At 61.6% G+C, this 23368-nt stretch overlaps 2 protein-coding genes and 1 long non-coding RNA gene across 22 annotated transcripts; 1 reads left to right on the top strand and 2 right to left on the bottom strand.

Moving 5' to 3' along the window:
* Positions 1-1030: 1030 nt before the first annotated feature.
* On the bottom strand, positions 1031-7996 carry CYP21A2 (cytochrome P450 family 21 subfamily A member 2). 8 transcript variants are annotated; one of them, XM_086865339.1, is made up of 10 exons: positions 7733-7996; positions 7351-7440; positions 6634-6785; positions 6077-6172; positions 5697-5804; positions 5109-5195; positions 4565-4750; positions 3543-3706; positions 2527-2630; positions 1031-1285 (listed from the first exon to the last, which is right to left on the bottom strand). In XM_086865339.1, exons 1-10 carry the CDS (start codon positions 7926-7928, stop codon positions 1128-1130), a joined length of 1341 nt encoding a protein of 446 aa, XP_086721465.1. In that variant the 5' UTR covers positions 7929-7996; the 3' UTR covers positions 1031-1127. The 8 variants fall into 8 exon arrangements, with proteins under 8 accessions (XP_086721465.1, XP_086721470.1, XP_086721469.1 ...); XM_086865344.1 differs by having other exon boundaries at positions 1211-1285; positions 3543-3746; XM_086865343.1 differs by lacking the exon at positions 1031-1285 and adding an exon at positions 1295-1961 and having other exon boundaries at positions 3543-3746.
* Positions 7894-14074, top strand: LOC147648954 (uncharacterized). Its single transcript, XR_015279726.1, has 3 exons — positions 7894-8012; positions 9718-9852; positions 11609-14074. It is a non-coding gene; the product is annotated as an uncharacterized LOC147648954 (long non-coding RNA).
* Positions 13125-22791, bottom strand: LOC111938786 (peptidyl-prolyl cis-trans isomerase A). 13 transcript variants are annotated; one of them, XM_086865323.1, is made up of 22 exons: positions 22453-22567; positions 21629-21750; positions 21298-21412; positions 21007-21209; positions 20729-20921; positions 20392-20646; positions 20142-20315; positions 19985-20050; positions 19739-19910; positions 18959-19103; positions 18273-18483; positions 18092-18197; positions 17773-17930; positions 17620-17687; positions 17370-17438; positions 17014-17258; positions 16757-16932; positions 16436-16648; positions 14076-14106; positions 13881-13969; positions 13531-13703; positions 13125-13426 (listed from the first exon to the last, which is right to left on the bottom strand). In XM_086865323.1, the coding sequence occupies exons 2-22, from the start codon at positions 21676-21678 to the stop codon at positions 13291-13293; spliced, it is 3048 nt and encodes a 1015-aa protein (XP_086721449.1). In that variant the 5' UTR covers positions 21679-21750; positions 22453-22567; the 3' UTR covers positions 13125-13290. The 13 variants fall into 13 exon arrangements, with proteins under 13 accessions (XP_086721449.1, XP_086721450.1, XP_086721451.1 ...); XM_086865324.1 differs by lacking the exon at positions 22453-22567 and adding an exon at positions 22072-22345; XM_086865325.1 differs by lacking the exon at positions 21629-21750 and having other exon boundaries at positions 22453-22791.
* Between the last annotated feature and the right edge of the window lie 577 nt (positions 22792-23368).

The raw sequence follows: 23368 nt of genomic DNA, 5'->3' as shown, positions 1-23368 counted from the left end.
AGTACTCCGCCCGGAGCGGGCAGAGCGGCCGTGCCCGACACAGCTCCGCACCGCGGCTCCCGCCTGCCGGCCCGGCACAGCCCGCCCCGCCTCAGCACGGCTCTGCCGCTCCCCGGGGGCTGCCCGGCCGCCAAATTCCCGTTGCCCCTCAGCAATTCCCCGGGGAATGCCAGGAGCGCTCCCGTGCGAGACGTTTGGTGCCAGGGGGCAGAAGCGCCCTCCAATGCGGCGCACAGCCCGATGTCAAGCCGCTGATAAGTGTGTGCTCCACCCTTCAATTTAATCCCCTACAACAGCAGAAAAGGAGGGATTTTCCTCGAATTAAATCGCTCAAATGACGGGAAAAGGGGGATTTTTACCACAGTCCAAACCCTTATAAAGGGCAGACAAAAGGGCTTCCTCCTCAGTTTAAGCTGCAGGATGATGACAATGAGGGAGGTACCCTCAAATCAAACCCATTATATGGCATCAATATTTTTCCCCTTCCAATTAAAATCGACCAAAGGGATTCCCTGTCAACTGATATACCTAAGACCCGGAAAAAGGCAGGTTTTCCTCCCATCTGTACCCTCAAAATCACAGGTGAAAGGAGACAGACAATAATGGAGAAGCAGTTTCTTCCCTCAATTTTATCTCCTTAACCCTATTTCTAAATTTATAATTTTATTATGAATTTATATATTTCTCTTTATATTTTTCTATTTTTATGGGGTTTTTTTTAAATTTCTATTTGTTTTTATTTTAAACTATGTAGATTCATTAACCTAACACATCAGAATGACAAAATATAAAGCATTAGTCAACACTGGTACGCGGTACACACTAATCTCTATGGAACTTATACATATAAATTTCAATCTGTAGACTTTAATATGTGATTTATACATGTATTTTATACACTAATTTATACGCACGGCCCCGCCGGCTCCCAAAGAGACAGCGGCCGGAGCAGCGCCTCAGGAGAACGAGGGAGCACACCAGCCCTTGGCCAATCAGAGCGCTTTGCACTGCAAATCACCTGTTGCCAGCCCGATCAGCAAAACCCAGTGCCCCGCGTGAGGCACACGCTGCTGTGTCGCGCAGGGCTGGGACCCCAACCTGGACCCCAGCCTCTCCGGGGAGGGGCTCTACGGAGTGGAGAGCTGGAGATCAGCCAGGCCGATATCCCCTAATGCTGTCCCGAGGGCTGCGGCTGTGGCGGGTGCCGTGTGGCCACTCAGGGTGTGGGAAGGTCTGGGCTTCGGGGGTTCCGGAGGTTTTGTGGGGGTCCCAGAAAGAGCCGGAACTTCCGGGATGGGGTCAAAAGTATAAATTTTATTGGGAGGAGGAAAATGGGACCCTCCCACACTGCACTGACCCTGGCATCTGGGGTGTTGAATGGGGCCACCCGGGGGTCAGGCAGGGACAAGGTAGGGTCAGGTGTGGTTAGTAAGGGTCAGGTGAGTTGGGATGGAGTCACGCAGCGTTCAAGCAGGGCTAGATGGGGTTAGCTAGGGTCACAGCTGGGGTCATAGCCAGTGTCAAAGTGAGGCATAGGGCTGGCAAGGGTGAGGCCAAGGTCAGGTGGGGTCGGTCAGGGGGTCAAGGTCCGCCAGGTTCAGGCAGAGTCACACAGAGTCAGGTGAAGTCAAGTGTGTTCAGGAAGGGTCAGAAAAAGTCAGGTGAGTCATAGAGTGTTCAGGAAAAGTAATAAAGTGGCCAGTTGGAGTCAGGTCAGGGTAAGCCCGAGGGCTGGCAAGGCACCATGCGCAGGCGAAAGGGGGGGCAGCGCAACACCGTACCCGGCGACCCCCTCAGCCCCGGCAGTCCCCCCGGGCCCGGCTCCAGACGGAATTCCCGCAGGATCAGCCCCAGGAACACGAAGAGCTCCGCCCGCGCCAGACCCTCCCCCGGGCACGAGCGCGCCCCGCAGCCGAACGGCAGCAGTGACCGCGAGGGGGCGCCCGGGGCCAGGAACCGCTCTGGAGGGCGACGGATCGGGTTGGAGGGGGCTCCGCGGGGATGGGGGAGACCCACAGGCTTTCGAGGGGAGCTGGGGCGATGGGTGGGCCGACAAGTTTAGAGGGAACCTGGGGGTTCTCCAGGTTGGACCCCGGGTTTCAGAAAAAGAGACATGGGGGTTTGGGGTGACCCAGGGGCTTGGAGGCACCCTGAGGCTCGAGGGTGACCCCAGGGCGTCAGAGGGGATTCACGTGTCTGGGGAGGGTTCAGACACCCGAGGGGGATCTCAAGGGTTTGGCGGGAGGGAAATAGAGGGGAGGAACAGAGGGACCCACAGGTTTTGGGCAGTACCCAGATATATGGGGGGGGACGATGGGGATGGTGGGGAGGACCACAGGTTTGGGGGAGGGGGTGTGGGTTTGGGGTGATTCAGGCATCAGGGGGGCACTCATGACGCCAAGGTGTTCCCAGGATACCCAGGAGTCAAGGGAAACCCCATGACTACTGGAGAAATCCAGTTTGATGTTTGAGGAGACCCCAGGAGTTTGGCAGCGGGGACTTCCGAGTGAAGGCGTACCCACGTACCGGGCAGGAAGACCTCAGGGTGCTGCCAGATGTCAGGGTCCTGTTGGGCTGCCAGCAGGTTGGGGACCAAGACGGTGCCAGCCACCACGGGGAGCCCCCCAAGACTGGAAGGGGACAGGGGGCACTGAGATGGACTGGGGTCTGCTGGGGACTACTGAAAGATGCACGGGACCTACTGAGGCCATACGGGGGCTTTCTGGGGGCTACTAGGTATTACTGATTTGCGGTAATACCTAAAACAAACAATTATGTTTGTTTGCGTCTACGGGGTCCCTACTGGGATCCGGTAGCTCCTACTGGGAGTTACTGAGTATCTGCTGGAGTATACTGGGCCCATAATGGGGCTCTCTGGTATTTACTGGGTGCCTGCTGAGGTCTACTGGGGCCATACTGGAGTCTACTGGGGCTCACTGGGAACTGCTTTTCTGGGGGCTACTGGATGTCTACTGGGGTTTAATGGGGCCACGCTGGGACTTACTGGGATATACTGGGAACTCCTGCTGGGATCTTCTGGGCTTTGCTGGGGCCTACTGGGACTATTGTGGGGTCTCCTAGGATCTACTGGGTGTCGGTTAGGGTCTACTGGGGTCATTCCAGGACCTGTTGGGGCCTAGTGGGACATACTGGGGTTATACTGGGGCTTACTGGGACCTAACGAGTCTTACTGGGATGCTCTGGGGTCAGCTGAGGCCTACTGGGTCCTACAGGGACTTACTGGGCCATACCGGTCTACTGGGGTCTACTGCAGCCCTACTTCTACTGGGCCCTCCTGGGATTTACTAGCACCTATGGTTATACTGGAGTCTTACTGGGGCCATACCGGGACGTGATGGGTCTTAGTGGGACTCACTGGGGTCTAATGGGCTCTGCTGGGCTCTCGTGGACCCTACTGGTGATATCAAGTGGTCTTTAACTGGTCTGTAATGGCTCGTCTCAGCTCCCCCTGACCCAGACTGGTTCATTGCAGCTTCTCCCAGCATCCCTCCCCCACACTAGCCTGTGCTGGTTTGTCTCACCACCTGGTATGGCGTAGGGCGCAGTGGGGCAGCGCCAGAGGTGCAGGGGGCCGCAGCCGCAGAGTCTCGCTGACAGTGGCCTGAAGAAGGGGCAGGCGCCCCGTGTCCCCCGGCCCAGGGGGTCCATGTGCACCCTCCAACTCTGCCCGCAGCCGTGCCTGCAGCTGCACGGGTGGAGCACAAGTGTGCCGTGTCTGTCATGGGCTGTCAGAGGAGAGGGGCATCCGGGGGGCACACAGTGGCAATGGGGTGACAGAGGGACTCCCTAGAACCCCATACCCTCCTGAACTCATGAACCTGGCCCTGGGACTCCAGACCATCCCCAAACCTGGCCCTCTCCCTTGGGGAACCCCTTAAACACCCAGATTCCTCCCAACCCCCCAGCCTGCTCTGGGATCCACCAACCCCCTAAAAAACATGCTCCTCCCTCCTCCTTGGGCACACCCCTGAGCCCCCAGACCTGTCTCTTGAGACCCTCTATCCCCAGACCCTGAGCCACCTCTCTGTGGAAACCCCAAATCGAGGAGCCATGTGGGGACACAGACACAGCTCTGGTATGTCTGTGACATCCATGTGGCATCTCAGGACAGGGTGGGCGGACACTAGTGGGCACAGGAGATGCACGGGACACGGGTGGGGGATATGGGACCCTCCTGGGGAACATATGTGAGGACCCGACTCCCTTCCACGAACGTGCACGGGGACTTGGACGTGGCTCTGACGTGCATGTGGCACCTCAGGGTGGTGCAAGGGCATGGTGCCGGCCATGGGGAGGAGGACGTGTGGGACATGTAGGACACAGGTGGGGATATGGGACCCCCAGGGATACACGTGGAGCCTTGGGACTGTACACACGGTGCCCACGCACGTCATCTGGCGGCAGGGCAGTAGGAAGCCCGTGGAGAAGGGAACATGAGGGACATGCAGAACACACACAGGATGTGGGTGGGGATATGGGACCAATGGGGATACACAGGACCTCCCAGTGCTGCATGGACGACATGGAGGGACATGCATTTCACCTCAGGACGATGCAGCAAGAAGGCTACAGCCCAGCCCAGAGCAGCCGCCGTGGTCTCAGTGCCCCCAATGAACAGGTCGACCAGCGCCATGTGCAGCCGGGGGGGGCTCAGGGAGCCACCCCGTGCCCCAGAATTATGCCCCAGCAGCGCCCCCAAAACTGTGTCCGGGGGAGGGGAGGGGCATGCCTGGCAAGGGGATGACACATATTGGGGGGTTCTCCTGATCCCCAGCTGCCCCCAAACATGGGAGTCCCTTCCAAACCTCCAAGTCCCCCCAAATCCCCAGTTCCTCCCCCAACCCCACTTCCCCTCCAGACCCCAGGTCTTCCTGTCTCCTTGGGTCCCCCCAAACCTGTTTCCCCCAAAATATGTAGGTCCCCTCGTGCCCCTGGACACCCCCCCCAAAACTCCTGGTTTCCACCCAGAACCTGGCTCCTTCCAGACCCCCAGATATTTTCCAAACCCCCGGGTCTCCCCTGACCCTCTGTTCCCACCAGACCACTCCTAATCCCTGGCTGCCCCCCAGCTCCCCAGGCCTCCCCACCTGGTGCCGCTGGATCTGGGCCTCCACGAAGGTGTCACGGTGCTGGACAAGCTGCAGCAGCTTCCGCAATCCTGGGTTGGGCAGGGCCTGGGCATAGGGACTCCATAGGGACCCTCAACCCTCTCAGAGTCTCAGAGAGACATCCCCTCCCCCAGAGACGCCGTGTAAGTCCTGAGCCCCAGCGAAACCCTATGGCTGCTCCCCTGGGCCATACAGACCCCTCCAATGTCCTATAGACACCCTCAGCTCCATAGAGACATTTTACCTCATATGGACCACCCTAGCCCTAGAGAGCCCCCACCACTGCCCCTCCCAGGCCCACAAAGCTGCCCAACACCATATAGACCCTGTAACACTTTCCCTAGCCCCATATAGACACTATAACCCCTGGCATATCCCTCCCATGGGCCACATAAGCCCCCTGACACTCACAGCCCTTCCCAGGGCCCTACAGCCCTCCCACAGGCCCACAGCCCCCCAGTAGCCTCCTCGGTTCCCTCACTGCCCCTATAAGGCTCTAGAGCCCTGGGCTCCATAGACCCCCATGCAGCAAAAAGGCCACAGCCCCATAGGACCTTCCAGCCTTACCCGCAACAGGGGCAGCAGATCAAGCGCCCGTACGCTGCTGTGCCCCCAAACCTGCAGCAGCTCCCCCAGGCAGCGGGAGAAGGCCCGGAGCTCCCCTGGGGGGGGCACCTGGAGGAGGACACACCTGTGAACTGTCCAGTAGTCGAGTTCTCTCACAAGCCCCAGAAGACACCCAACACAATTTCAGACACTTGGGTCCCCTCGAACTCCCGTGTGCCCCCAAACCCCTGCCACCCACCCACAAATTGCTGAGTTCCCCCAAACAGCTAGACATCCCCTCCACAAACTCCTGGGTCCTCCCCAAACCCCTGGGCCCCCATAAAAACTGGGGTCCTCCCCCAAACCCCTCTCTCCATCCTGGGCCCCCCCCAAATCCCCACCAGGTCCCCAAAGAGGAGGCGTGCGATGGTGCTGCAGGTATGGAAGGTGAACACCTCAAAGGGGTCCACAGGGGCCTCCCCATGGGAACGCAGCTCCTGGGGGAAAGAGGAGGGTTAGGGGGAGCCCTGGGGGAGCTAAAGGGGGAGTCTAAGGGTAGTTATGGGGGGGTCACAGGAGAGAATTGGGGAACTCTAAGGGAGTTTTGGGGATTCACAGGGATAATGCCCTTTTGAGGTGCAGAGGGTGAGATTTGGGTGCGTCTGTTTTGGGGGACAGGGAGTGTGGTGTGGGTGCAGGGTTGGGGATCAGGTTTGGGACGCAGAGAGTGGGGGCTGAGTGCAGGGAGCATGGTTTTGGGGAGCAGTTTTCAGACACAAGGTGCACGGCTAAGGTGTATGGGTGGGGTTTGGGTGAAGGGAATGGGGCTTAAGGTATCGGTTTTGGGGTGCAGGGGGCAGGGTTTTGCTGGTCAATATTATTGCAAGGAGGATCAGTTTTGGAGGTGTCAGGGTTGCAGGGGGATCACTTTGGGAAGAAGTCAGTTTAAGGGTCTCACCTCACACAACTTCTGGCCCTGCAGCCAAAGGAGGGGCCCGAGACGCCCCCCAGCCTGTGCCAGTGCTCCCCGCACTGCTCCCCGCTGCCGCCGCCAGCCAGGGCAGGGGCCTCCCAGTGCCAGGTCCCGGCCCCCCCGTGACACCAGCGACCCTGGTGTTGGGCAGGGGGAGTCAGGGACCCCCAGAAATCCCCCCTCAGCCCCTATAGGGACCCACCTCCATCACACCAGGGGTGTTCTGTAGGGCCCCTCTAGCTCATAAAGCCTCCTTTTACCCCATAGCCACCTTCTAAATAAGAGCCCCCCTAATTCCACCAGGAACCCTGGAGGCTGAAGGGTGTGTCTGGTGGAGCAGAGACCTCCGGAGACTGCCCTAGCCCCTATAAGCAACCCACACCTCCAGAAGTGCCACCGCCCCCTCCCAGTAGCCATATCCCCAACCACATAGTGACGCCCTCCAAATCCCATACCAAACCCTTCAATCTCATAGGGACCCCCTCAAACCCTATAGGGACTCTCTATCCCATAGCCCCTCCTCCCCAAGCCCTTAGAGACACCCTAAGCCCCACAGGGAACCCCACAAATCCCACAGTGACTCACTACAAATTCCCCAAAGGGCTTCCCTACCACGCACTCCACAGCGACTCCCCAAACCCCCACAGGAACCCTTCCTACCCCACCGCTCCATAGCCCACCCGGCCTCCCCTGCCCCCATACCCAGATAACTGGTGGGGCGGCCCAGCCAGTCCCCCCAGTGCCGGACCAGCGCCTCACGGATGGTCCCCACCGAGCTCGGCACCAGCACGTCTGGAGGGAAGAGGAGGAGCTGAGGAGGACCACAAAACTGGGGGGTCCCAAACCAAGTGGTGAATCCTGGGGTGGGGTTTTGGGTGGAGCGTCGGGAGGTTAGGGCCTCAGGAAAGATCTGGGGGATTTGAGGAGAGGTCTGAAGTTTGGGGAGGTCCCAACGGCAGGGGGAAAGGGCAGGGTTGGAGGTTCGGAGAGTCCCTTAGGACCGGGGAGAGGGAGGTCTGGGGGCGGATCTCGAGTCCCAGGGCAGATTCGGGGCAGGTCCGTTTTGGGGCGCCCCGCCACTCACCGCGGTCCCCCAAGCGCAGGCGCAGCACGGGCCCGTGCCGCCGCGCCAGGCGGCTCAGGTGCAGCGCCCCCTGCGGGTGCAAGAGGTGCAGCGCCCCCCAGCGCGGGCCGCGCCCATCGTCCCGCCGCAGCAGCGCCGCCAGCGACAGTGACGACAGCAACAGCAGCAGCAACAGCAGCAGCGCCGCAGCCGCCATGGCCCGCCGGGGGTGGCTGTAGAGCCCCTATATTGGGAACCCCCGAAACCACGCCCTATGGAGCTCAAGTCCTGCCCCTTGCAGGTCGTGCACGCACAACCCACCACGACAGCCCCTACACCCCCCCCCGCAAATATAAAAGTGGACCCTAGGCACCGCCCCACAAAACCGACACCCCTAAAACCCCGCCCCTTGAAGCTCGCCCCCTTTCAAAGGGGACTCAAAGACCCGGCTCTCATTAAGCCCTGCCCGTCACCGACCGCTCGGCTGTTATAAAGGGGAACGCTGCCCCCCGCCCCTGCAGGCAGCCCTCCATCCTCTGCGAAACGGACCCGTAGGCCCTGCCCCTAGAATTCCTGCCTCCTGATGCATTGATTCCTCCCATAAAGCAAACTCCTAATCCCAAGCCCCTCAAAATGACCCCACCACTATAAAAGCGGCCCCTTAGGCCCTGCCCCTCAAACACCACCTTTTAAAGGGACATTTTAAGCTCCGCCCCCTCGAGGCCTGGTCTGCAATAATGGGTTCACCCCTGAACTCTTTCCATCGACTTCCCAGATGCACCCACTCGTTCCCCCCTGAGCCCCCTGTGGTTGCCCCTGACTGAAATTTCCCCAGAACCAGCCACCCTGGGGGTGCCTCACCCCACAAATCCTCCCCTCACCAGGTGTCCCCAATCCCAATCCCCACAGCTCTCCCACCCCGCCGTAAGTCCCCGCACCCAGGGCCTCCTCAGTGGGTGCCTGCCCCCAGTTTCCCTCACTCTGGCAGTAGCATTTGAGGATCAGAGACATTTATTGGGGTCCAGCAGCAGTGAGGGAGGTCCCCAATAGAGTGTGAATCCTAGAGATGTCCCCTTGGGGGTGATGTCCCTCCAGTGAGTAGGTCCTGGGACAATTATAGGTGGGAACCCACAATGATCTGAGGTGTGCTGAAGTCAGGAAGGGGAGCCCCACCCTGGGATGTGTCACTGGGGGAATTTTTGGGGACTCCAGAGGTGGGGGTCCAATGGTGGGGGTACCCCAGGAGAGTTATTCCAGAAGGGAGTCCCAGGTGGGGGATGTCTCAACGTGGGGATCCCTCAGGGTCCCAAATAAGATTAGGGATGTGAAGATGTCAGGAGGAGGGCTCCCAGGGTGGTGGTCCCTGTGGGAGAGTGCCAAGGGTTGAGTCACGGTGTGGAGATCCTGGGGGTGTCCCCCACCAGATGGTCCCCCTCTAGAACCCCTGCAGGTGTTGGGCTCGTTGCAGGTCCTTGGGGAACAAGATGAAGCAGCGGGCAGTGAGCGCAAGTATGTGTTCTCTATCACCTGCACTGTGAAGCTCCTCAGCAACCCCCTTAATATGTAACATAAACCAGGCAATTGAGGATACCACTATCATAAAGCCACCCCAGGACACTCCTTCACAGCATCTCTCAGGGGCAGCAACCCCCTAAACACACTCTCAGGGCACAGGGTCCTTTCAAATCCAACCACAAGCAGCTCAAACACCCTGTGCCCCTAGTAGTGGGGAGTGGGCCCCAGTATCAAGTGACCCTCCCCCGATACCCTGACAGACCTCCCACTGGGGGAAGGGGCCCTCTCATAGCACTTCCCGGTAGCCCTCCACAGCCCGAACTACGTCCCCTTAGCATCCATAGAGATCCTCCTAGACCCCCCGAATCCCCCAGAGACACCCCCAGAACTCATAGGATCTGCCACAGCCCCTCTGGACACCCCCACCCCACTCCTCCCAGTACCCACAGCCCCCCTCCAAGTGCCCATAGAACCCTCCCTCAACTCCATAGGAGGATCCCCCTTGGATCACCCTTGGCCCCCCTGGCCCTCACCTCCTAAAGCACCAGCTGGGCAATACCAATAGTAAGGGAGCCCCTGTAAGGGGCGAAGAGCAAGCAAAGTTCCTGTGCCTGTGACAGGGGAAGGTAGAGTGGGATGTTGGGGGACATGGGGAATGTTGGGAGCACAGGGGACATGGAGATGCGGTGACATGCTGGGACACGTGGGGCCATGGAAACGTGAGTGGGATATGGGGGAAGCGGAGACATCAGGGGTCATGGAAGGCACAGGAGTGGGAATGATAGGGGGGGGGATAGGGGATGTGGAGAGGGGCTGTGGGAGACGTTAGGATATGGGAAGACATGGGGAAGTCCTGGGGAGACCTTGGGGACATGCTGGGGACATGGGAACATCCTGCTTGTTACCCTAGGGACACTGTGGGGACACCCCAGGGACAGGGACACACTGGACGGGGACACCTTGGGGACACCCCACGTAGGGGGACAAGGGCTGACATCTTGGGCATATCCTGAGCATGGAGACTTGGAGGGCACCACCCTGGGGACATCCACGGTGGGGAAAGGAACACGGTGACACCCTGGGGGCATGGAGAAAACCCTCTAGGGACACCCTAATGTGACAGGGAGATAGTGCCATCACAGCGGAAGGGGCACAGGGGACATCCAGTCTGGGAGGCATCTGGGGGATGGGTGGACACAAGGACATAGGGAGGCACACAAGGACACTGAGGGAGGACAAGGCCACCACGTGGTGGGGGAAGGGCAAGGACATGGTGGGGCTGGAACAGTGTTGAGGTGGAGCTTTGTGTAGGGGTGGTCCCAGAGGGTTCCAGGGAGTGCTTAGGGGGTCCCAGGGTGGATTTGGGTGGTCCCACTGGTTTCTGAGCGGATGTTTGTGCGTCTCAGGGTGGATTTGGGGGATCCAGAGGGTGGTGAAGAACCCCAAGGGGTCCTGGGGGGTGTCTGGTGGATTTGGGGGCATCTAATGGGGGTTGGAAGGTCCCAAGGGGAGTGGAGTTCCCAGTCACACTGGGGTATGCTAGGGGGGATTTAGGGGGTCTCAAGGGGGTTGGAGGGTTCCAGAGAATGTTTGTGGGGATTCTGAGGGTAGAATTTGCTGTTCCAGGGTGGATTGGGGGAGGGCAGTCTGCAGGGGTTTGGAGGGTCCAAGGGGTGTTTGGGAGGAGTCCTGGGATGGAGAGGTTTCCAGGTTACATTTGGGGGCTGCCAGAGAGGTCCCAGGGAGTAGAGGATGTCTGGGGGGGATCTTATAAGTGAATTTGAGGGCTCAGGATGTCTTTGAGCAGATTTGGAGTATCCCAGGGGTTGTCTGTGAGGATCCCGGGGTTGATCGGGGCGGGGGTGCAGGATGGATTTGGGGAGTCTGGGGTGGGGGGGGGCGGTGCAGTGTCTCAGAGGATGTTGGGGAGTGAGGGGAATTTGGGGTTTCCAGGGTTGATCTGGAGGGACCCTGGGTAGATTTGGGGGACCTGGGAGGATGACAGGGGTTGGAGTAGGGTCCTAATGGATGTTGTGGGTACCAAGATGGATTTGAGGGACTCCTGAGGGGCAGTTGGAGGGTACCAAGGCATCCCTGGGGGGTTGGGGAGATTCAAGGGCATCCTGGGGAACACTGGGAGTCCGGGGTTGGATTTTGAAGGGTCCGGATCCAAAGGAGTTCTTTTGGAGGGTTCCCAGAATGGATTTGGGAGTCCCTGGGGAGCTCCCCTGGGGAGTTCTTTGAAGATCTGTGTAGTCCCAGGGGAATTTGGGAGTCCCTGGGGGATATTGAGAGAATTCCAGGGTGGGGGGAGTGGGAAAGAAAGGCAGGTGTCATAACCCACCAGTCAGGGGTGCAGTGCTCATTGTAAATTTTCAGCAGGCTGAACGAAGACCTCGGACATGTGTCAAGGAGTCAGCCTCATGATGCAGTTACCCACAGACCCAAAGCTCAAGGCGTATGAGCCATGTGGAGGAACATTATACAGAGCACACCGTTGTCATTTCCCAGTTCATTGGCAGTGATGGTCTGGAGAGACAGAGGAGCATCGAAGGTGAAGTGGCTCACCTCTTACAGGAGTACAATCCCTTTTCCTCCCTTGTACTGGCTGTGAAGAAACTGTCCTGGGAGTTCCAGAAATTCAGCATCCCAGCATTCCAGAGGAATGTCCTGCCCCCACCCATATAGACCAGACTCTCAGCTATCAGCAGGCATTCCTTCTTCCTCAAGGTAGGCTGGAGAAGGTGCAAACTATTCTGACACCAGCAACCGTCCCTTGCGCCTGAACAGCTGAGCTGCTGGCCCCAGCACCTCTAAGAGCTGGGCCATGAACCAACAGTCATTACCTGTGCCTGGAAAACCAGTCCATCTCCCACAGAGCACTAGGGAACTGGGCCGTCCTAGCCCTAGGTAGGCACCTAACACGTCTGCCTCCACCCCTCAACCAGATGTGCCCTGCAGGACCAGCTCAGAGCCCTTCAGTCCCCTTGTTTTGATGCATCACCAAAAGGCCCACACCCGCCCCCCCCCCCCCACCTCCCTCTACTCTGCAGTCAGGGGCACCCGACCTTGGTGGCTCCCGGAGAGGGTGGGGGGGATGGGGCAGAAGCTGCTGCAAGCTTCATCTTCCCCTTGGACCTTGTGGGCTGCACTGCCAGCACTGTGGGGCCACCTCACTGACACGAGGGTCTCATCCCAGGCAAAGACCACATGTGGGTTGTGGTGGTGCAGCTCCAAGCACAGGGGATGAGAGTTTAGCATCCTTCAGGTACTGCAGGTACAATGCAAAACGGGGCAAGGGGCCACAGGACCTTGCCTTGCTGGACCCACAGGGTCCTAGGGCTTTCTTCCATCCAGGCGCCTTTAAGCTGGAACCCCTGGAATCACCCTGGAGCTGGGCACCCAGCCTTGAACTGGGCATACCAATCACTCCATTCCCAACTGGAACTGCGGCAAACCCAGAATTTTAAGAGCTGGCACCCCCAAGCTGGGACAGCACCCCCCAACAGGGACCACTGGGATATCTGTAAGAACCACCTTCAAACTAAGAAACAACTGGGATCCTCATCTTCCCAGGACAGCCCACACCAGCTCTGCCTGGTGTGGCAGACCCATAAAGCAACCCAAGGTGGATGTCACTGCTCCTCCCATACTTACACTGTACTTAAAAAGTACAGGACAGTAAGAGAACCCTTCCCCAGCTGAAGCACTGAGGACCCCCATGGGTTCAGTGCCCAGACCAGCCTAATCTCTTCACTCTGGATCATACTGGGGGCCTGGTATAACCACCCCACAGGCAGGGGTCCTCCTGCCCCCTCAGCACCTCCTTTTTCTTCCCCCACCAGTGCCAAACCCCACCCTCCTCAGCTGGGGGACAGAAGGGAACTGCTATGGTGTATTTAGTTTAACTCGTTTTATTTAGACTCAAAGGTAACTGCAGCCCAGTGGGACCATGACCCAGTAGAAACGCAGCAGTACATCAGGACCAGGGTGGGAGCGGGTGAGCTGCAGTGGGGTGTGGTGCCCAGGCTGCCCAAGGAATGGTCAGTCGGTGAGAGAAGGGTTTACGAGAGCTGCCCGCAGTCAGTGATGGTGATCTTCTTGCTCGTTTTGCCATCTTTGGAGCCGCAGCGCTCCATGGCCTCCACCACGTTCATCCCCTCCTTGACACGGCCAAAGACGACATGCTTGCCATCCAACCTGCCAGAGAAGCACTCGTCACAGCTGGTCCCCGATGTCCCCCAACAGAGGACGTCTCCCAGAAGCAGATCCCCAAGCTTCTCCTCCCATAGCCCACGACTCACCACTCGGTCTTGGCAGTGCAGATAAAGAACTGGGAGCCATTCGTGTTGGGGCCGGCATTGGCCATCGACAGGATACCAGGGCCCGTGTGCTTCAGGATGAAGTTCTCATCCGGGAACTTCTCCCCATAGATGGATTTTCCTCCGGTGCCATTGTGGCGCGTGAAGTCACCACCCTGTGAAAAGGCAGTGTTTCAGGTCATGTGTGCAGAGGAACACGCTGGAACTGGGTGCAGGCAAGAGGCAGAACCAACCTCGCACCCTAAATCTGCCAGCATCCAACTCCAAAACCCACCTGAGTGCCACACTGTCTCACCCACCCACCTACCCCCTGCAGCGGGAGCACCACGCACCTGGCACATGAACCCAGGAATGATTCTGTGGAAGCAGGACCCCTTGTAGCCAAATCCCTTCTCACCAGTGCTCAGAGCACGGAAGTTTTCTAAAAAGGAAATGAAACCCCACCATGAACAACTTTTTTTGTCTTGTGCTCAGGACAGTACTGGGACTTGGTGCAATAGCAGTGGAGTGAAAGTTGCTTTACAAACCTGCTGTTTTCGGGACCTTGTCTGCAAAGAGCTGCGAAGACAGGAAAAGCATTTGTCAGATCTGGGCTAGTGATTGGCTATTCCCCTCCACTCCCCGAGGCCACCTCCGAACCACGGGAATTCCCCCAGACACCGCTCAGAGCCCAGGGACCCCTTTCGCGTGGCTGTTTCTCAGCCATGCCAGCAGCTCTAGATCCCTCCCTGCCTCACACCGTTATCTGCAAGGCCTGAATTAACAGCTGCGGCATCGCGCGTCTCACCAGCGGGGCAGAGAAGCGTTCGTTCCGCTGGCCTGGATTAAATTAAAATTAATGTGCCTGAAGCCTTCCTGGGCGGGGCGCGCACGCCGCCTCCCAGCGCTTCAGAAGGATTTTGGGCTGGATGCGCCACCCGTGCGGGAGCGCGGCCCCGAATCTGCAGCAGCCGCAGCGCCCGGAGCAGGCCCAGCCTGCAAGGGATGCTTATCGCCCCGGGCGGGGTGACAAATGCTTTGCCCTCCAGCGACAATCCCGTGGCGATCGGGTTGCCGGCACTCTCCGCCGGCATCCCCAGACTCGGGCAGCATTGACCGGGAGCTCGACACGGTTCATCCCGATGCTCCGGGGACCCTGCGATAAAATGGCGGCGAAGCAGCCACGGCCGCGACCCGCAGTGGGGGGGAGCTGCCGCGCCCCCTCCGGCCCCGGGGCGGAGTGGAGGTGCGGCGGGAACACGGTGGTAGCGAGGCCAGCGCTAACGGGGAACCAGCGGTACCGGATCAGGTACCCCTCGTTTTGGTACTCCCGTGGACGACGGCACACCCTGGGCTGGCATCGCGCCGCCGTTCCTCGAAGCCCCCGAGCGCGACGCTGCGGGGCCCTTTGTTCACCCCACCGGGCCAGGGGCGCCGCAGCCCCACCAACACGCCCCCGCCGCGCACGCGCGGCGGCTGCTGGCCCCCCACCGGCCCCGCGCGCCCGGCAAGGAAATGGCAACGACGCCCCCCCGCCCCTTCCCAGTGGCCTCCCGCGCCCACCTCGAAGGTGACGCGACCCAGGGGCTCGCCATTGGCGGCGATGTCGAAGAAGACGACAGGGTTAGCCATGGCGAGACACGAGCAGGGCAGCAGACACTCGTCCGTGCGGCGGGCGCGGCGCAGCAGAAGGAGCGCAGCCCCCTGCCGCCCCTTATATAGGGCCGAGGAGGGCCCGCCTCCCCCCTAGTGCCAGCCAACGGCCGCTGGCGGAGTGGCGGAGTGGCAGGGCAGGCAACCAATCGGCGGTGCCGCGTTTGAAAGAGGGGGAAGGGAAAAAAAGCGCGGGCGGGGCGGGGGCCGCGCTCCGGCACTGGGCAGGGCGCGCCGCGCATGCGCCGTGCGGAGAGCAAGGAGCGGCGGGATGGGGCGAGGGGGGGAGCGGGACCGCCGTAGGAGAGGCGGGTGCGGCGGTGGGCCGCCGTGCGGGACTTTTCCGGGGGGACGGCGTGGATGCGGCCGAACCAAGGCATGCGGAGCTTGGAGCTGCCCGAGCTGCGGCCCAGCCCTGGCAGCCTACCGCCCGACGTGGGGAGACACCCGACTCTCCTCCTCCGCCGTCGGACTGCAGCACCGCCCGGCCAGGCCCGGTTAATGATTGACGCCACACGTCCGGTGATAGGGCAGGATTCCCTCGCTACTCGGTTGAGGCCGGAGAGAGCGCTGGATCCCCGCGCCAACCGAAGATCCCCCCCTGCTTGCCCGGAGAGGGGTCGCGGGCCCAGCCCCACAGCGGGATGACAAAAGATGGGGGGGTACACACATGACCCTGCAGAAGGATCCTTTAATAGCCATCGGGGACATACAGGGCAACGCTGCGCGAGGGTACTGGGAGCTGAGCTCCGCACCCCACACCAGACCCGTGCAGTATAAGGGGCAGCAGCATTTGCACATTGATAGGGGGGCACGGGCAGCCCCACAGTGATGCACTTGCCTTTAAATATGGGGAGTCTCAGGGGAGCAGTAGTGTTTCTACACTATGTACAGCCTTGTGCTTCTGGGGGGGCTCAGCCCCTCTGTCCCATCGCAGCCCTTTGAGAAAGCCCCCGCTGTGGAGGGTCCCAGCTCTGCAGCGGGCAGGGGCACACAGTGCTGCCCCCCAGCCCCAGGAGGGAGGCGAGGATGGCTCAGTTATTCTCGAAGAGGGAGAGGAGGTCATCATTGCTGCTGCTGGGGAGGTCGGGGGGCCCCAGGTAGGACAGCAGCTCATCGGGATTCGTCAGCTCAGGCAGGAGCTGGGGGTGACAGCGTGTGATGATCGGCTCCCTGCAGCTTCTGCCCAGCCCCCTGCAGCAGCTGGGGTCCCGAGCCACCAGCAGGACCCTTGTCCACCCCCCAGAGTACTCACGTCGAGGGTAGGCTCTGAGCCATCACCTGCCATGGCCATGCTGGATGTGGGGGGGAAGATGAGGTCAGCAGTGTGGGCCGGGGGTCCCAGGGGTTGCCGTGCCACTGCGCTCCGGGAGTGCAACGTGGAGGCTGGCTGGCCGCCCGAGGGAGTGTTGTGCAGCCCTGTCTGCATTGCGGGGTGAGATGGCTCCATTCGTCCTGGTGGGGGAAGCTGGGGAGTGGGGGGAAAGAGCATAGCCATGAGACCCTCCCTCCCCTGGGACCCCCCAGTGAGACATGGGGACTTGGGAGGAGTCCCCCCACCCACAGCCCAGCTGACCTGTGCAGGCAGAGGGGGCACAGGAGGCTTCTCAGTGGCCAGAAGGCCACCTGGAATGTTGGGTTGGTAGGAGATGGAGGGGGGGCCTGGTGTGAAGTCACTCAGTGTTGAGGTGCCAGGGACGCCAGGGGCCGTGAAAGGCTCTGGGAAGCCCCCAGGACCCAGAAAGCTGGAACCTGTGACAGGAAATGGGGAAAATTAGGGCACACACACGGAAGGATGGTGTTCAGTCCTGTCCCCCATGGGTCCCCCCGTACCCGGGGTGCCATAGTCGGTGGCAGCCCCCGCTGGAGGTTGTGACAATGCCGGGAAGGGCACAGAGCCAGGCCCCAGGGCTGCGATCATCTCCATGATGTTGGGCAGCACCATGTGCGCAGGACTGAGTGTCCGGCACCGCTTCAGTGCTGGCCCCTCCGGTTCCTCCTTGATGTGGACATCAGGTTTGATAGGGACCGGTTTCCAGCTGCAGGTCGGGTCGATGGTGATCTCCTCATACTCTGAACTGGGGGCAGCAGGAGGGCAGGGGAGGTGAGGTTGGGGACACGGGCTGCACCCTCGGGGGTGGCACAGGACCAGGCAAGGACGGACAAACAGCCAAAAAGAAGGCACTTACTTCTGGATGTAGATCAGGATGCCCAGCATGTATTGATCAACCTCCAGCCCCTCCAGCAAGGCTGTCTTACTGCAGGCAGAGTGAGGGCAGGGTGAGATAAGGGAACCCCTACCAGACAAGAACCTCCCCCTAAGGCAAGAACTACTCCTCTCCCAGGAAAGGAAATACATCCCCCACAGGCAGTGAAACACACGCCCTTGTCCCGCAGGCAGGCACACCAGGGCACGGCCCCATTGTGGCCCCAACTCACTTGCAGACAGGACACCGCCATGTCCCCCTCTCACAGTTGAGCTGCAGGTATGACTCCAGGTCGAAGCACTGTCGGGGAGAGCAGCATCTGAGATGGAGGGGGCAGGATATTGTGTGGGGGATACCCCCAGCACCCTGTCATCACCAACCCTACCTGTATGTGCCGGCAGTCATGACCCCTAGCTGGAAGCTGGATCCTCCGGAAGGTGATAGGGCACTTGAGGGACACCTTGATGGCCGTCTGCTCCACGCCGTCCTCACCGTTGGGCCCTGGTGTCCCCGGGATGGTCCCACTGCTGAAATTGCGCTTGACTGGGAAGGTGGGGGCAAGGTGCACCAAGGGTCAGAACCAGGACACGGAGATGGGGGTGGCAGTGTGGTGGCACCTGGCCAATAGTGCACCATCACCCCCATCCTGCTGTGGCCTTCCTGCCACAGTGCATCCTCCTGACCCCCAGGACCCAGGTGCTCACTTTTGGTGATGCAGTGCTCAGCGGGGAGCAGGCGCTTTTTGATAAGCCCCTGCAGCACCGAGCGCACCGAGGGCCGATGCACCAGCTGCAGGACGAACAGGTGGGACTGTGGAGAGATGGGAGGCTGAGCTGTGGCCCCAGCCATCACCCTCCCTCTCCTGGTCCCCTCCTGGTGACTCACACAGCAGCAGGCGGTGACAGTGATCTGGATAGTGTTTCTGCCGGGCTGGCAGACGTGCTTCAGGTAGAGCGGCTTGTGGGAGGTCTTGTTGTCACCACGCTCAATAGTGAGTGGCGTGGCATTGACGCTCACCTGCACGGAGGCCGGCCAGTTGGTGTTCATCTGCCGGTCCTCATGGTGGTAGCACTTGAACTGCAGCTCCAGGTCAGGCCTGGGGGCAGGCAGGGTGTGGGCAGGGGATGTGTCTGCACGCGAGCCACCGCAAAGCGTGTCACCACACCATGCTGCTCCAAGCTACGCAGAACCACGCAGTGCTAAGCCATTCCGTGTTACACTGTGTCATATGGCACTGTGACAAACCCCAACAGTACCGTTCCAGGCCACACCACATCCCACCGTGCTGTGCCACGCCAAGCCGCGTCCCAAACCACCATGCTGTGCCACAACATGCCGAACACCGTGACGCCGTGCTGAACCACGGCAAGTACAGCCAAGCCACACTTTGCGCCATGATGCAGGACAGCGCCGTCCCAAGCCATACCACACCACACACCCCTGTGCCACATTGCACCGTGCGGTGCCCAGCTGTGCTGCTCGGCACAGCCGCACACCACACCACATGGTGCCATACGGCACCCCTCGAGCAGCACTGTGTGACACTACAAAAGGTGCCCCAGGGCCCCCACCTCATCATGAGGGTCTTGTAGACAGAGTCACGGAGTTGAAAGACGTGGTTGCTGACAGCCAAGTTGTGCTGCAGGCGGAAGGGCTCCAACACCACGCCGTCCCGCACCGGGAAGGTCAATCGCAACTCCTCGCCGGGGGCCGGCCCTGCGGGACGCCGCCATGAGGGAAACCGACACTTTTCCCCGGGCCCCAGCCACACCCTGGCCGTGCCCCAACTACGCCGCGCCCACTGCACAAGAATCCACCTTTGCAGGAAGCCCAACCTCCACCACGCGGCCCTGCCCACCCCGGAAACCACAGGCCCAGGCAGGAAGCTCCTCCCACCCCAGGTGGCCCCACCCCCGGGGCCACCCCACTCCCACCCCCACCGCCATAGAGGAATCTCATCCCACCGAAGATTCCTCCCGCTCGCTCCAGGAAACCACATCCTATATATAAGATCCTCCCAATCCGGATGGTCCCACCTTAAAAGCAGAAGCCCCCCACCAAACCAGCACTCTTGATAAAGCCACGTCCCCTGAGGCCATACTCTTTTAACAAGCTCCTCCCACTACCCTCTCCCACCCTCAAAGGCAGCCCACCCCCGCCTCAATCAGCCCCCAAACCCTGGCAGTGGTCACGCCCCCTTCCCTGAAGCCCCTCCCACCCTCCATTTAAAGGGACAAAGGCCACAGAGCTGCCAGAAATGAGGCCCACACCATGCTGCTTGAGGCATGGAGATCATCTCTGATCACTTCACTCTGTGAAGTGCCCCCCTCACCGGCATCAGGGACACCTACCCGAAGAGGATGGGTGCAGAGGGGCAACGCTGGGCTTCATGTCTGCCAGGAAGGGTGACTTGACATCCTGACCAGGGGATGCATAGGTGGGGATGCCACTGCCTGGCGTCATGGGCGGTGTGGGGTTCCCGGCCAGCGGCGAGCTGGGGTACCCCGGCAGCGACCGGCCCGGCTGTTGAGGCAGCACGCGCCCTCAGCATTCAGCCAGGCCAGCACAGCCCCCACCCCACCCGCTGCCAGACTCACCCCATTGATGGCTGCTTGGCTGTAGGTGCTGAAACTGGCGCTCTGCCCGTTGAACTGGTCAGCTGGCTATGGGAGGAGGAGGGTCTCCAGGGGCTGGCACCGGGGGATGGTGGACACCCGGACCTCCACCCCTTGCCCACCGTTCCCCCTGTGGTACCTTGTAATAGGGTCCACCACTGCCTGAAGCGGAGAGGTACTGGCCCATGCTCTGCTGCAGCCTGTGGCCAGGGTATGAGGGGGACGGAGCGGAGGACTGGGGGGCGCTGGGGGCATACTGGGTACCAGCTGCAGCGTACTGCCCGCCCTGGAGGTACTGCTGTGCTGGGTACCCCTGTGGGGCCAGGGAGTCAGCACCAGTGGGAAAGGGGGTCACCATATGCCATAACCTTCACCAATGCAGCACTCACCTCACTGGAGTATGCCCGCTTGAGGCCCTGGCGGGGCAGCTGCTGGCTCTGGGGAGAGCCAGGGTAGGTGTGCTGAGGCACTCGCTGCCCACCATAGAGCGGGCCAGTACCGGGTGCTCGCACTGGGCTCATGCTCACAGGGGAGACACCGGAGGGGGCAACAACACCTGCCATGCCAGCCGGGCTCATGCTGTTGGGGCCACGAGGCCCGGCATGGGGCAGGAACGGGCTGCTGAAAGACTGCCCTGTGCCCATCTGCAGCAATGAAGAGAGAGGGGTCATGGTAGAGCAGGAGGGGCTGTGAGATTCCCCTGTTCTGTCTCAGTCAGACTCTTACCGCGCCGTACTGGCTCAGCTCCTGGCTCTGTTTCTCCTGCAGCGCTGCCACCGTGGCTGTGGCCGTGGCCGTGGCCGTGGCAGCAGCTGCGGCCACAGCAGCAGCAGCTGCAGCCTGGGTGAAATCAGCAGTGGCCCGGCTGGCGTGCGAGGGGAGCCCCATCCCTCCCGGGCCACTCGGGCCACCATTGTAGCTGGAGAACAGAGAAGCAGGAAGGGGCGTGCAGTGGCCCTGCAGCAGGGCACGTACCGGGCCACAAAGCACAGGTCTGGCCTTACCTGGCAGCGAAGCCTGGCCCGCTGGGGTAGGCATTGCGGCCATAGACACTTGGCTGCACATAGCCCTTCCCTGGTGCCCCCTCAGCAAAGGGCTGCTGTGGCAGGAACGGTGGTGAGCTCACGCCCGAGCCGGTGCTTGCCATGCCAGGCAGCAACGGGGTGCTGGAGCTGCTCCCCCCAGGGCCCATGGGGCTGCCAAAAACCTGGAGGGTGCAGTGGGAGGCAGTGGGTCAGGCAGGGGCAGTGGCATCCAGGTGCGGGGCGTCCCTGGGGCAGGGGTGTTGCTGGTACCTGGTTCTGGGAGGGGTTGCTGACACCCCAGACAGTGGTTACCACGGAGAGGGATCCCGGCGGCTGATTGGTGTTTGGTTGCCAAGGAACAGCCTCGTATGCAAATGAACCATCACTAGAAAGAAAAACAAATTAATGAAGATGAAGGACAGAGGGATGGAGGGACAGAGGGGACTGGGGGATGGAGGGATTGAGGAAATGGAGAGATGAAGAATGGAAGGGATGGAGGGACAGTCACGAGGATGGATGCATGGATGCATGGATGAAAGGATGAAGGGATGGAGGGTAATGGATGCATGGGTGGATGGAGGGACGCTGCCCCGGCGCCCACCCGTGGGGCGCAGGCGGCAGCGAGGGTTTCATGGGGTTCATGGAGCTCATCAGCGAGTGTGGGCTGGGTCTTCCGAGGCCGCGGCGGGCACTGCGGGACGGCGGCACCGTCTGTCACTGGGGCTGCGGGAAGCAGTGGAGCGGCGGGTGAGGGGCGACCGCCCCCGGAGAGGCCGGGGCTGGGGCGGGGGGGGGGGGGGGACGGGACACAGCCCGTAGGCTTGGCGACCCCCCAGCCTCCGCGGGAGGCGTCCGGCCCGCGGCTGGCACGGGGTGCCGGCCGGCACGCGCCGCCCCCGCTCCGGGCCGCTCCCCCGCGCCGGCCACCGCGGCGTCAGACCTTCCCGGGGCGGCGGGCGCCGGGGGCTTCCCCCGCGCCTGCCGGCGGGGGGAACCACGGGGACTTCCCGGGGAAGGGATGCGGCCCCCCACCCGGCATTGCACCTCGCTGCTAGGGGTATTTCCAGCCGAGCCCGGCAGCGGGGGCCCTCGGGGTCACCGGCGCTTTCGGTTCCTCCCGGCGCCGCGGGAGGGCGGCGGAGACGGGGTCGCCGCGAGGAAAGACACGGAGAAGGGAACACCCGCGGCGGGCCTGTCCCGGCTCCCGGGAGCAGCCACCGGCCCCCGGCGCCCCTCGCCGGCGGTGACAGCCCCCTCCGCTCTTTCCCGAGCGGCACCGCAAGGACAGGCCCCGGGGCCAGGCCCCCCCCATTGCCATGGCAACCGCCCCCACCACCCCCAGCACAGCGGGGGAAGCCCGCGGGGGCACCGCCAGCCCCACCCGTCTTTCCCCCCCGTCCCCCAGCCCGGCGCGCCCGCTCTCACCGCGGCGACGGCCCAAGATGGCCCTGGCGGCGCGGGGCGCGCGCGGCTGCGCCGAGGCTGCGCGGGATCTTCAGCCGCGCGCGGCCGCTGCTCCGCGGGGGGCGGGGTCGGGGGCGGGGCCAGGCCGCCACCGCGCACAATGGGGCCGCGCTCTCATCAGTATGCAGGCCCCGCCCTCCCCCCCGTCAGGCGCGGGTAGCCGAGCGCCGAAGAGGGGTCCGGGCTGCGGGCGGGGAGCGCGGGTGAGGGGAGCAGGAGTGCGCGCCCCCGGGCGCGGGGCGCCAAGAGCAACATAAGTGTGGCAGCACGACGGGCGCTGCGGGACCGCGAGACGCGTGTGCGCCTGAGAACGGGTTGCGCGCAGGGACGCGGACCCGCGCGCGCCGCACGGACAGTATGCGGTGACACCGTGTGCGCCCCAGTGTGTGAAAGCACAACTACGGGTATGCGAGGAGGTGTGGTAGGCGTACCACCCGTCCTCCCTCCTGCAGCTGAAAAACCTGCGTCGCACCGAAAAACCCGGTGGGCTCTGGGAACACCAACAGGGAGTCGCAGCTGGGGTTGCCCCGTCGCCCCACCCGCCAAGGACCTCCCATGGGAGCACGCGGTGGGCGCTGGAGATGCCAACAACGAGCCCACCTGGGAGCTCACCTCCTTCGACCCCCACTCGGGATCTCCAATGAAAGGAATCACTGCCCAGCACCATCCCTGTCCCTGTGGAGACTCAGAGCTGGGGGATGGTGCAGATGCAGAGGGAAAAAATGTGCTCCCCCAGGACAGACAAAACTGAGACAGGGGCACAGCACTCACACCTGCCTGGGCCCTCACGACCTGCAGATGCCACATCTCCCTCCTCCAAGAGGCAGCAGCTGCACAGGGGCAAGTCCAAGACTGAGAGGAACTGAGAAGAACGTGA

This window comes from Cyanistes caeruleus, chromosome 29 (assembly GCF_971803275.1).
Source record: "Cyanistes caeruleus chromosome 29, bCyaCae1.hap1.1, whole genome shotgun sequence".
Classification (NCBI taxonomy): domain Eukaryota; kingdom Metazoa; phylum Chordata; class Aves; order Passeriformes; family Paridae; genus Cyanistes; species Cyanistes caeruleus.
Note: the sequence above shows the minus strand (reverse complement) of the source record. Positions and strands in the feature narration are given on the sequence as shown.